This window comes from Mixophyes fleayi, chromosome 9 (assembly GCF_038048845.1).
Source record: "Mixophyes fleayi isolate aMixFle1 chromosome 9, aMixFle1.hap1, whole genome shotgun sequence".
Taxonomy (NCBI): Eukaryota; Metazoa; Chordata; class Amphibia; order Anura; family Limnodynastidae; genus Mixophyes; species Mixophyes fleayi.
In genome coordinates this window covers 12663681-12678029 of record NC_134410.1, presented here as the reverse complement: position 1 = coordinate 12678029, position 14349 = coordinate 12663681, and the positions used below count along the sequence as shown (strand labels likewise).

Genomic DNA, 14349 nt, shown 5'->3' with positions numbered 1-14349 from the left:
CGGAGGCAGCGGATAGGCATCAGCTAACAGTCCCAATAATACATGGTAGAGTTGAAGTGGTTTAGAAGACTGTAGTGCACGGAGGCAGCGGATAGGAATCAGCTCACAGTCACGATGATACACAGAGGGGTAGCTGTGGTATGGGAACCACAGTAGTAGAAGTGGTTTGGAAACCACAGAGGTAGAAGTGGTTTGGAAACCACAGGAATCAGCTGGGCTGAATAAACGAGGAAACACAGGAACACCTTCAGAGACTCATGGGGAATGAGACTCCAAGATCAGGCAACGTGGTGTTGACCACAGGTGCTTAATATAGGGAGTGTTGCCTGATCTGCCAATTAAGTTAAAGGAACATACACTGAAGGTTTAGAAAGGGCTGCGCATGCGCAGTCCCTCAGGATGGAGGACGGCCACGGTTCCTAAATGTCCGGGAAGAAGCACTCACGGTCCGGTGAGTGACACTACCACCCCCCCCCCCCCCACCCCCCCATAATGCACTCCCTGTACACTGCATCACTCTGACTCATTGTTAGAGTAAGAAGCCATTAGAAGCGATCTGATGCATCCAAGAAGTATCTCCTTGGGCTAATTTCTCCATAGTGTCATATAAGAAACATTTTTACTTTGTTGAAACAATGTTGTGGCTCTCAGGAAAACAGCTAATCCTGAGTGCTTCAGGGGAGTCATTGAGTTTAAATGTTGTTTTTCAGCCAAACAGCATTAATAGCAATAATGCTTTGCAAAACACTATATTATTATTACGGGGAAATAAAAAGGTAATTTAAAGACCAAGCTAATGATTTGATGTGGTTAGAGGAACTTCTCCAAAATATATGGCAACAGTGAGCTTATCTAATAAACAGAGCTGTTCTGACATCCATTGAAAGGTAGAACATTACAGCTAATCCATTACATCTTAAAAATCATTATTTTGGTTTAGTTCTACCTTAAGTAAATTATTGAAACGACCAGGTGTGCGTTATGAAGGTGAAAGTTTCCAATAGCCCAAGCGTTTTTTCAGTTTATTGGAAAATATATATCAAATTAATACTTATTGCACTTACAAATTCCCTTTACATACAAGCAGACTTGAGGATGGCCTCCACCACTGATAACAGTGAATCAAAATCAAGGCTTATATGCATACATAATATACTAATTTGCATAAGTGTATTAATTATAAACAAATGAAAACATCACACTTACTGTATACCATAAGGGCAGATTAGTAAATAGACACATGTGGAATTGCAGTTAATATACCCCGATACGGCAATTTTTAGGCTATTAGCAAATGAAGAGAACTCATATAAAGTACACATAGTTGGTATTCTTATACCCAAGAGAACTATTTTCTTGGGGTATATTTTCTGGGTTGGCACTAATTGGTATGGTAAGAATCGTGGAAAGTATATTTGTTCTGATATAATGCTTTTAAAATCAAAAGATATTTACTTAATGATCCTCGCCATAAACAAAGACCTATCTGTCTTGAAAAATATAAAAAACTAGGGTACACCAAGTAGTTAAAAAAAATTAATTTGCTTCAGTTGATACTGAGCTAAACTTTAGCATGCTTCACAACGACATACCTCCTGGCATGAAAGGATTAAAAAGAAATATTAGATTGTGTGATCTTTCATCTAAAGCTTAGACTCTTGATTTATTTAATACATCTTTGTTGTTTTATGTCTTGAAGCCAACAATGCCTGACAACACAACAGAGTCCTGCGTGCCTCTTGGTAGCTTGGCTGGGAATGTGATACTAACACTTGTTTACATGTTCACTGCCAGAGGGTTCAAGGTGAGGAAGTTATATGAGAACACACTTTCTGTTCAAATCAACCACAAATATTTCCATTTTTATTGTTTGCACACTGTCTCCCCCTTTCTGCAGATAGCAGAACTACACCAGTGTTTACAACCTTCAATCTGAGAGCACCTGCTACCCAGCAACTGATGATGATGTCCAATATAAAGCTCGCCATTGGCTGCAGCCATGCAAGACATTATTTTGGCACAGGTTGTGGTCACATGATCCTATAAGGAAGTGAATTAAAATTTTCAGTCTGGGACTTTCCACCTCAGAAAGCACCTTCCTTCCCCATAGACCTCAGTCTGCAAAAATCTGCAGCTGCTTTATTTTATTTATTGCACAATTGCTGAAATGAAAGCGATGATGGTGTGTTTTGGAGAAAACAACAACCATCTTGTTTCTGATCTGCATTGTGCTATAGTTCTCGCCATTATGAAAGAGAAATACTTTTATATTTATAAACAAAAAGAAATGTAAATGAAAAATCAGAACCAGAAATATAAATAAATGAATGAATACATATTAAAAAGAGAAGAAACGGAGACAAAAAAGTACAGAAAAACAATAAACATGTTAATGTAGAGCTGGTGGTCATATCAATATATAAAATTAAATACATAATAACCAAGTTTGCAGGGAAGTAGATCTTATGATAAAATGACCATATATTTGTGCTAATTATGATAGGTCTGTGAAGGCTCAAGATGTCTCCATATGCAACACTTATACAAAGTTTAATCAAAAGATCTTTTCATGAACTATCTTTTCATTGACTAGTGCACACACAGAGCTATCGCCATACGACACGCTTGGTATACTGATCATGCTCAGGTTGACGGAGCGCTTGGTCGTTTAATCTGCTCACCCATAGTGATTCAGTTGTTTTCAAGTTTGTGATCAGACTTGGACGATCCTTTTTCTCAATCATCTTTTTAATTGAGATAATTCAATTGACCTTCATCATCATCATTTATTTATATAGCGCTACTAATTCCACAGAGCTGTACAGAGAACTCACTCACATCAGTCACTGCCTCATTGGAGCTTACAGTCTAAATTTCCTAACACACACACACACACAGACAGACAGAAAGAGACTAGGGTCAATTTGATAGCAGCCAATTAACCTATTAGTATGTTTTTGGAGTGTGGGGGGAAACCGGAGCACCCAGAGGAAACCCACGCAAACACGAGAAGAACATACAAACTCCACACAGATAAGGCCGTGGTCGAGAATTGAACTCATGGCCCCAGAGCTGTAAGGCAGAAGTGCTAACCACTGAGCCACCATGCTGCCCCCAATCTTGTTTTAATTGCTTTCAGCCTTAAAAAGACTGCAAGGTCAAGCTGCAGGAAGAGCTGACAGAGACTAGGGGCTGGATTCAGAAGTGCTAACCACTGAGCCACATGTAATAAGTGTAATATCATATTGAATGTGATCGCATCATTGTGTGTGCAGAAGCAGAAAATTTGGAAGATCATGTCCGTGCTTTCTTACATGTACATAAATATTGGGACACTTTGGCTACACCTATGATCTGTCCATGCAATGCCCCAGTCCAATAGACCACACCTATTTTTTAGCAGAAAAGGTGTCTTATATCATACTTGCCTACTTTCCTGGAATCTCCAGAAGCTCATAAATTTCAGGGGGTCCAGGCGCAGCTTGTTTGCGTCACTGTTTCTAATTGCCTGCCCAGGGTATTTCAAGGTACACGCCCACTTCACGGTCTTTAATGCTGCCCCTGTAGTTGGTGGAAATGCAGCTAGAAATGTACTATTACTGCAAATGGACGGTACAGTAAACCTCACATTATAAGCAAATAGTCCTGGCCACAAGTACAAGCTTCTGCACCCCTGTAGACACCGTCATCTTGGCCCCCCAAATCTGTGCAGATACCCCATCACAGAAGAGCACTGGCACTGTGGATTTGCACGTTTACATGTCCAAAGATGACCCTTACTGTGTGCAAACAATAAGTACATATTACTAAATTGTCATCTCTGCGTTCAGTTTCAGTTATTTGTAAAACAAAATGATATGCTGCAAGTATAAGTACTTTAAATGATCGCTGAGATATAATTGTAATACTGCTTATATTCCCTGTATGTATGTATACTATACATTTCATATGTACTATATAGAGCAAGGAAAGTTTCTCTGCCATGGAAAGGTTTGCAAAAGAAACTGCAAACAATAATGGATAAGAGCTTCTGTGGTTCTAGAAATGATTGTGCAACAGTTTTCATAGTTCACATTTTAAACCATCTGTCCATAGTCTCTGCTCTGTACGGGGGACTTCCAGTCTCCTGTACACCCCCTGCACCCATTACCTTCTCATCTAGTTTATCCAGCTGACATGTCTCTGTGTGAGTATTATGTATAACACTTTGTATTTCAGAGTGTTAAGTCCATTCCAGGCTCTTATGTATAAGAGACACCGTAGATTCACCAACTGAACTTTAGAACACACTAATGTTATCGTATGTAACACATAAGACATTTGACCAATGTCATAAATGTCCATTAAAATCACATAACCAGATGTTGTGTTGAGAGGCTGAAATATAACAAAAGAAAACAGAAAGGACTAAACCCACCATTCAGTGTAACATTGAGATGTCCACGTCCATTGAATGGGAAGGACCAGTAATTGGGCATCAATATGGAGAATAACTACTGGCTTCACCAGTTCATTTGTGGACCAGAAAAAGTGTCAAAAGACTCTAGGGGCATATTCAATTGTATGAATATCCCTTTGTGTAAAAACTACTATCGTTATTACGGTAGTAGTTAGCTGGATTTCAACTCGCGGCTCAGGGAGCCGTGAGCTGAAATCCAGCGAGAAAATTACCGTAATAACGGTTTTTCCGCGCAGCAGCTCTGTTTCGGCTGCACTGTACTATACAGCAGCTGTGGCGCTGTCAAAGAAGCGTCCGCGGCAGTGCTGTATACAATACAGTAGCGCAGGGGACGCTTCTTTGACAGTGCCGTGGCTGCTATATAGTACAGTGCCGCTATGTAGGGGCACTTCTTTAGCGGAGGGGAGGGGTTTCTGGAGACCCAGAAACCCCCCTGCATGCGTCCCTGGACATTTACTTCTGGTTAATGAGAGGCAGCAATTCATACTAATCAGAGCCATTAGTAATTGACATAAATTTTTAATCCACAGTCAAACAGCCCAATAATATACCTCAGGTACTTGCAACATTCATGTATCTGTAAAACTACTTCTATTATCATCATTTTTAGCCTCACAACTCTCTAATTTCTCAATATTTGTGTATTTCAGTCCTCACTGCTTAGGATCCAGATCCATAACCATCACGGCCGCTTCTACCAGTGAATGTAGAGTGCACAATGAACACATGTAATCTGCTTTGTGAAGAAAGCTGGATCGGGGGATCACTCACTGGGTATGTTCTTATAATACCACAGGAGAGCACAGCGAGCTTCCTGTACCACTGTCAGAAGCGTATTAGTATTACATGTGATATAAGGGTCCTCATAGACTTGGGGTCCACTGGGTGACATCTTTAATGGTCACTCCGGAGCTGCCTTTAGTGAGACGGTGATTATGGAATTTGTGATATCTTTGAGGCTGTTGCTCAGGTTCAGGTTACAACATGTTTTTTGTATTTCACCTGTCTCAAATATTTAACATACATTGCAACTATATTTAATTGCATTACGTAATGTATTTGTAACATTTGTCACTCTAGGCTGAAATATTTGTTTGTTTTATTGTGTGAGTTTAAAAATACCCTCATTTTGATGTTATTATATGCTTTAATCTGAGGCACTTTTTTAGTGTGTTGCTATCTGCAGCAATAGTTAACCTTGTTATGGACAGCAGTGATGATTGGTTATAATAATAGTAAAAGCAAAGTATTAAAGAGCATAGAGTCATAATATAGTCACAAATATAACATAAACTATACAAAAATTAATAATTCTATTTTGCAAAATATTAAAAATGGCACATTAATAGTAGCTTGCATTTAGTGGATAATGTGCAGGGAGAACAGGCCATCATCATGCCGGGCAAAATTTCTCTATAACCTGATTTAGTCTGACATTTATATATTGCAAATCATGTGAAACCACCTTTTACAGCAGCAGACGAAACTTCATAGATAACGGTTTGTCGCCATCTTGTGGTTGCTGGGTGGTATGTCATATAAGTAAGTGTTTTCAACAGAGTTTTGCTGGGGGGTGGTTGGGTTTGACATGACATGCTGCATGCATAAAGCACTCTATTCCGATTTGTTAATTGAAAAAAAAAAAAAAATCTCATTTTGTTTTTGACTGCTGCTTCAAGTTCATTTACCATTGATATTTGCTCGTATCATTTGACAAAACATCAAACAAGTAAGAAATGTGATTATGCTAAGCTCACCCCATCTCGTTGCCTTATAGCCATTATATTCCCTTATAGCTCAAAGACATCTTAGATACAGCTAGTTTGTAGGAGTTATTCATCGTTTGCAAGAAGCTATGCCTATGACCTTGAATGTGTCAGACAGGAGATAAAAGGTGCCACACTGTGTACCTGTATATCTCTCCACAGTGCTATACTGCAGTGACCGTTTACTGAAAGGACCATGTCTATTAGGACATATATTATATTTGATGAGTGCTATATTGAATTCCTTTATCTAGAACTTGATAATACAAGTCGAGTATCCTAAACCTATGTACTTAGACCAGTCCTCTTTAATATTTGTATTGGCAATATCACTGGTATCGGAGGGAAAGTCTGAATTTTTAGCCATTGATACCGTTATGTAACGGGTTAGACACATCTGGGGAGAGGGTGACCAAAGAAATTGATGTTCTTTGTAGATTAGGAAAATGGTCAAGAATGTGTCAAATATAGTTCAATGCTAAAAAAAATGCACTTAGGGCTACAATATAGTGTTTATGTCACAAAAAGGAATAGGGGGAGGATTATTAGCAGAAAAAGAGAGGAGTTGCTACTATATAGATCATTGTTGAGACCACACCTAGAATACTGTGTTAGATTCCAAAGTCCATATCTCCAAAATAAGTCTTTTAACAGCGGTGGTAGAGGCTAATATGGCATGTTTGGGACAGATATAAGGCTATCCTAAATGTGAAAGAAAAGCTTATGATCAAATTGGGCATACGGGATTGGCAGCATGGTTCTTACCTGCCCTCAAATTCTATGTTTCTAATCTGGGAAGAGTCCAAATGATGAGAGAAGCAGTAGAGGGTGTGAGATGGGAGATGGAGAAAATGATCCATCGCTCTTTACGGTGGGGTATTACTGAATAGTGCCTTCAGGCTTCATGTATGAATGTTGAAATTTTTGGTATTACATTTTCATATAAAGGAAGTCTATCCCTGCAAATAATTTGTTATATAAACCATGTCCCATGTTGCACCAACAACAACTGATTATGTAGCATCCCTAATAATAGACATATCTATATCTTTTTGAATTAAAGGTCCAATACTCCTGGTTATGTGGCATAAAGAGAATCCAGTTACTTTTTAGTGTTTATAATTATTGTTTTCACCCTGCATGGAATTATCATCATAAATAAGGGGGGGTATAAACCATTTTTATTATCAATTTGTCTCAGTTTGAGGGTGGTTTGGGATAAATTACCTTAAAGGGCCTTTGAATACAGGGGTAAAAAGTAATATATTAATAAACCGCTTCAGCATCCAGCGATATTTGTCATTTCAGCTCAGGCCACTAATGGAAAAGCACCGTCAAGTTAGCTGCTACTAACTTAAACAATCTTCTTTTAATTGCTTTCAGCCTTGATAAGGCTGCAAGGTCAAGCTGCAGGAAGAGCTTACAGAGACTGGGGGCTAGATTCACTAAACTGCGGGTTTGAAAAAGTGGAGATGTTGCCTATAGCAACCAATCAGGTTCTAGCTGTTATTTATTTAGTACATTCTACAAAATGACAGCTAGAATCCAGTGGTGGGGTTCAAATAAATTAACAACCGGTTCTCTGCCCTAATGACCTTTTTAAGTATAAAATGTGTTTTGCCCCTCAAAACACTGTGCCATGCTGCCTTTGCCCCTCAAACACTGTGCCATGCTGCCTTTGCCCCTCAAACACTGTGCCATGCTGCCTTTGCCCCTCAAACACTGTGCCATGCTGCCTTTTATGCCCCTCACATCACTGAAACTCTGTCCGCCGAGCAGCGCACAGGGAGGTAACAAGGTAAGTGTGTGGCCGGCCATGTTCATAGTGAGTGAGTAAGTGAGTGAGTGTGTGTGTGTTCATATAGTGTGTGTGTGTGTGTCCATGTGTTCATACAGTGTGCGCGTGGGGCCATGTTCATACAGTGAGGGCGCAGTATTTTCATATAGTGTGCGTGTGTGTGTGTTCGCCAGCAGTATTTTAATATAATATGTGAGGGAAGGGAGGATATATATTAATATAGTGTGGGAGGTAGGCTCTTTAATGGCTCCCCCTTGCTTTCGTTTCTTCACTTACCTTCTCTATTGGCTTCTTTTGTCTCTTTTCTTCTCTTTTTGTCTTCTTGCTTCTTGCTTGCCGCCGACTCCTCCTTGTGCCGCTCCTCACTGAATGTCGGGCGACATTCAGTGCGGACGGAGCAGGGAGGAGGAGTGCTGATGCCGCGGACAGGTGAATTTTTTTTTTTATTTTTTTTTTAAGGAGCCTGCTCCCCCCACTAACGAAAATGGTTGGACTCAGCCTGTAGTCACCGGTTCACCGAACCGAGCTGAAAATTAGGTATCGGTTCTGGCGATCCGGTGAGAACCGGCTGAATCCCACCACTGCTAGAATCTGATTGGTTGCTATAGGCAGCATCTCCACTGTTTCAAACCCGCAGTTTAGTAAATATACCCCTAGGCTGCAGAATGTTAACTGAGACTCTACCTAATTGAAACTGTTATTAGAATATTCACTGTTTCCCTTTTATACCTGGAATTGAAAGCAGAGATCTGATTACCACCTCAGGAATGGTGTAAAAATACGCCCACTTTACATGAGTGTAAAGGGCTCAGCGACATTCCTCCATTGTAGGTTTAAAAATAGGGACACAATGGGGATCATGTAGAGTCGGACGCTCTATACGCCTAAAACTTAAACATAAATCACATCTGAAAAGAAGACGCATTTTTCGAGGTATGTTGAGTCCGGACACAAGATGCGTCCAGCGCTACAAGGGGAGGATATGTATATATCATGTATATAGGACAGTCAGTCTGTGTCTGGACAGTCTTATTAATAAATATTTATCATGTTAAATTAAATTACCTATAGATAAAATAAAAGTACTAAATGAGTTCAATTAAATATAAATATCCATTGCCTTCCTTTTTAATAGAAAAACAAATAGGAATCTGCTATCGTGACAGGGACCAATTGCAAATCTCAAGTAATGTAAATAGATTGCAGCAGCCATGCTAATAATAATAATAGTATCAGTGGGAGGGATGAAGACGTGCTCAGCCAATCAGAAGGGGCCGTCGATCGTCATTATCATCAGTTCCTGTTTTGCACCAGGGGTTGAGCGCCAGCAAGTTATACACCTACTGACAGGTGCACGTTTGTTGTGGTCTGCATGAGCTATATTTGCGCAAACACGCTCTTACTGTACTCGGACAACGCTTACAACCCCCCTGTTCCGCTTCTCTAAGCGTAAAGAGTCTTAAGCGCAACAGGCGTCTACATAGGGAGTGAGAGCGTACAGTACAAGAGAGTGCAATTTGCACTACAAAAATATGATTGCACCCAACTCTGCATAAAATGCAGCCATCACCTGATTTACCCAACTACACTTACATTATGGACTGAAGCTCAGGCCTCTATCAATGAACACGTTAACAATCTTCTGGGATCCAGACAGGTGAAAGCACACTGTGGTAACACCAGCACTGGCCCTGGGGCCCGAGGCATGCTGTACAGTCCACTCTGCCCTCTTTGTCAGCTAGAAAATGTCAGTGTGGACCTCTATCTCCTTTCCCTGTCTTTGGATGACATTTCTGGGACCAGTTCTCCATGATGGATACATTGTTCGGTGCAGCGCCAACCACAGAAGTGGGCGTCTATCTCCCATACATAGTCTTCCCAATAGTGAGACCTGAGGATAAGGATTGATTGGGAATGCAGCGTGTAGTGTTGCCAGGTCTAACAGGCAATTCCAGTTTATTCACCATCAACCACAACTCCAACTACCAGAATTGTGTAGCACTGGATGATCATTTTCAAGTTGCATTGCAAACCTCCTTGGCTTGATGCAATGACAGAGATCTGGATGAATTAGTACTAAAAATGCACCTATTAGCTCAATAAATCGCTTAGATTTTCATTAAACTCATCACAAATCATAGACATCATACATGAAGCAATTTTTGACCCCTGGATGATGCCTGTTATTGATGATTATTCACCTTTCATGTTCTCTCCATGACAGACATTCTCCTTTCCAGTTACACAGTGTGGGCCAATAATACACCATGCCAAATTATTTAATGTGTTCATTATAAAAACAAACCCTAAATTATACACTTTAATAGTACATTTTTAGCTTTGTTGGTTACATAAAATGTGCACGACAAAGGGGAACATTCTAAACTACTCTAAACTCCTGGTTTTCCATGTAAATAAACAAACATTTTTCATTCTCAGCCCTAACATAAATATACCTATGACTGGTTGAATTAAGTTGGTTGAAACCTGCAGATTGTTTTGTTGTATAAATGCTGTGTAGCTGGGTGTGTTTTATTCTGAGAAGTAGGTTTTGTTCTTATTTATGTACTCTTACTGGTAGAGATGGTGAATTCTGGTTGCCGGTACAACCGAGTGGCTTCCCACAAGTCAGCTGAGAGTCCCTTTGAGCAATTCTAACACAGTCAGCCTTTCCTCGACTTCTCCACTGAAGTTCCATCATGGTCTGAACTGAACCCATGATCAGTGCTGTAAAATACATGGAACTTCCATGTATTTTACAGTACTGATGATCATGGGTTCAGTTCAGACCAGCGCCTCTATATCTGCCGTTTGTATGTGCTTCCCGTGTTTGTGTGAGTTTCCTCCTTTTCCCCCACTATCCAAAGACATACTGCTAGGTTAATTGGCTGGAGAATCTAGATTGTAAGCTCCACTGCAGTAGGGACTGATGTGAATGATTTTTCTCTGTAAACTGCTTTGTAATGTGGCCAAACTATAGCCAGAGCTCATATGACTGTCCTAGACCCATCTGTATAGGGGCCCTAGAGACAGAGGGTACTTTTGTCTCTGATAGTCATATCAGATTCTGCAACTACCAAGGATACAATGTATGTCTATATGGTTCAGTTTGGTAAAGAATAAATTAGTGCATTGTAGTATTGAGCATTGGTTAGTTATGGCGCAGTCCTCATTGGAGTTTGGATGTTTAAACTTGCATTTGACACCATTACAAGAACTCAAGGGACTATTCTGTACTGTTGGGGAACATCCACTACCATATTCTCAGTATGTATAATGATCTACTTTGGGACATTTCCATAATATATAAAACATGTTGGATGTGTTTTGTGTTATAGAGGTGTGACAGACACCACAATTTTACCCCATTAGTGTGACAGAGCCTCACATCACTAGTCAGTGCTGTTGAGGAACCTTGCTACTTTCACTATCTAACTCTGAGCCAGTGGCTTCTTCCTTGCTTCCCCTACTCTGGTGATACTGCCCCTGTTATATGTAGACCTGTCCTCACTAACACAGTCACACTGGTGGACAAGTTACTGTCTCAAGTTCCATCAGCTCATCTCCGGCTACTTGACCATTCCAATGATAGATTCAATTCCTTTCATTGTAGACGGGAAAGAACAGCCAAACATTCCAATTGGCAGTTGCCATGATTACTCTTCTTATTCGCTGTGAATGAACCATATCAATTAACAATGCCAATTTAAATAATTTTGGCAATTAAGTGGTTCGACATAAACTCTCTGGACACACCTTGATCAACTAAAGGAATCATGTTGTGTAAGTAAATTGGAGGTCAATTAATTGGTGTTTGTAGAAAGACATTCAACATTGTTTGTCCAGTACGTGTTTTTTCCATTGATAAGTTCTGAATAATTGACCCCAAAACCCCTGTTAAGAAATGCACCCATCCTGCAATTTTATTCCTCTGTGGATTTCACCTTTTGCACATCATTTATTTAAATAAAAGAGGAGGAAACGGTAGACACAGATCAGGCTGGAGAACAAGAACTTGGGGGGGGGGGGACAGTGGATAGAGGCGCGCAGGAAGTGGATAGTCCAGGCAGGAAGTATTCTATGGACATGCGAAAGAATAAGAACAAAAAAAAATAACAGAAATAAAAATAAAAAGCAGCAAAATTATAGATTATATATTACAATACAAAAAATACTTACAAACATTACACAGTAATACTCTGAGCACCTGTGAGGGTTTTTTTTTTTTTTTATATCATGACGTTGGTCAAAAATAAGCTTTACTCCGAGCACCATAGTGAAAACTGGTTCACAGATTTTGTTTTTCTTCTCATTGGTTCAGGACATCTGTTTTCGCCCGTGTTTTGTGTGCAGGGGAGAAAGGACATTTATCACAATTGTATTATTTTTTTTTAAATAATATTTAAAACTTTCATTTATCCACAGAAGAAAAAAAAACATAAGAGTCCTGTTTAGGCATCTGCACTTGTTCTTTTTAAATATCGGAGACATAAGAACTTGGAAGAAAACATAAGGGAAGAGACAGCTCTGTATGGGTGAATGGGTGTCTCACAGTGTCCTTGATGGGAATTTTGTAGGACGTGGGGTGTCTACACCATTTTATCTTTTTTTCTGCATGGGAATGGTGTTTTTTTTTTAACCTTTTATTAAAAAAAAAAGCCTGAAATAATTCTAGCTAAAAGTCTATGATAAAATCTTTCTTTGGTCATCAGAAGATCCACCCAGCTTTAGGTCATTGTCACGTGTTGACCGGGGCCTTTTGGTCTCTTGTTCCACCTCATCGGAGGGGCTTGATTTCTGCTCCTCATCAGCTGAGCTTCTTGAATACTGGTGTACAGGAATGGAGGGGGAAGGGCTTCACCTTTTTTATTTTTCAGAAGGGGATACAAGTGGGTGGGGGGGATGTCTCTATTTAAGAAATTGCCTCAGCCCAGAAAACATACAGGTCCCACTTCAAAGCCAAATTTCTGGTTGGTCTCTCCAAAGTCCATAAACATAGCGTCTGTCAAAGGAAGCTGCTCCACGAGTGGGGTGTGGACCTCTAGCACCGTCTTGTCTGTGCCCTTCCTCATCTGCAGGGGAAATAAAGGATCAATATGTAGATGTTGATAAATTATGGACCTACTATGGAATAGCTTCAAGAATATTGATGATATAGGTTTGGTTCTTTATTTAAAGCTGTACAAAATGTATAATCAGTTCATAACATGCATGCATAGACATGGCGGAAATGTCCTGATATTTGTAGTGAACTTCCTCTCCCATTATTCAAACTTTTATTCCCCCCACTCACCGCACAGCCATCTCTGAGAGCCTTGATGTAAGGACTCGTGTGGAAGGAGAGGTCCTCATCGTTGGAGCCCATGAAGTGCAATGCCTTTTCGTAGCTGTCGGCTGAGGCCAGGTGCCAGGCAGCAGATCGGTGGCAATGATACGTGAAGTTCTGATGGGCAGAGACACTCAGAAGGCGGAGGAAGGTCAACTGGACCACTCCAATGGGGTTATCCTCTGAGTCAACATAAGAGAACTGCCAGGAAGACAGAGACACAGGGATAAAAGTAATTTATTATGAGAGAAAGAAAGGCACAAATCACAGTGAATTATATTTGCATCGATATTAAGGTATCCACCATCTTTTTCTCAAGATCGCATTTTATATACAGCGTCAGCCCACCCAACTCATGTCCTTACCTTACTACCACTCCTGAACTTGCTGTACCAGGTCTCTCTCTTCTCAGAGCTCCAGGAGGCCATCTTAACCTACATGACACAATTAGCAGGGTTACTAACCTAGTCTCGTATTCCACCCACCTGAGCGTGACCATTGAATCCCTCTCCTCACCTTCTCAATACTCTTGCTTGGGAAGACGCAAGACTCCCCACCCGCTGTGAAGTTGCAGAAGACCTTGAAGGAGTCTCGTGTGCAGCCCTGGTTTGGATCGATCCAATATTCGCCTGAAAGGGGAGTGTAGCTACAGTGATAATACGATCACAACCAGATTTAAGTGTGTGTTGAATGACTTCACACAAATAAATAAAATCATATCATTCAAATCTTGCATCATATTCATGAGAGGTTTGAATGGTATCATCACACAAGTTGCAGACCTGGCAACAGTAATTGACCTCATCGGAGGAAGAAACAGTACTATGAATTGTGAGACATAATAGTTTTTACAGAATTCTCATATATTTAATGCTTTAAAATAGTATTAACTAAGAAAATGTATATATTACAAAGAAGTTGTCACTTCATTTTAGTTTGCCCATTGTGTCAGTCTGTACTGCCTAGTTAGTGACTTCATATAAATCCGCTTACATTTTAC

General features: G+C 40.1%; 1 protein-coding gene across 3 annotated transcripts in view; it reads right to left on the bottom strand.

The window, feature by feature from the left end:
* Positions 1-11920: 11920 nt before the first annotated feature.
* The window catches only part of COL11A2 (collagen type XI alpha 2 chain), a 106367-nt gene continuing 103938 nt past the window's right edge, over positions 11921-14349 (bottom strand). For all 3 annotated transcript variants that reach the window (XM_075186463.1, XM_075186461.1, XM_075186462.1), the window contains 4 exons: positions 13866-13978; positions 13715-13783; positions 13317-13550; positions 11921-13095 (listed from right to left, as the gene is read on the bottom strand). In XM_075186463.1, the coding sequence (XP_075042564.1) occupies positions 12949-13095; positions 13317-13550; positions 13715-13783; positions 13866-13978 (563 nt within the window). In that variant the 3' untranslated portion in view covers positions 11921-12948. The remainder of the gene's footprint in view (positions 13096-13316; positions 13551-13714; positions 13784-13865; positions 13979-14349) is intronic.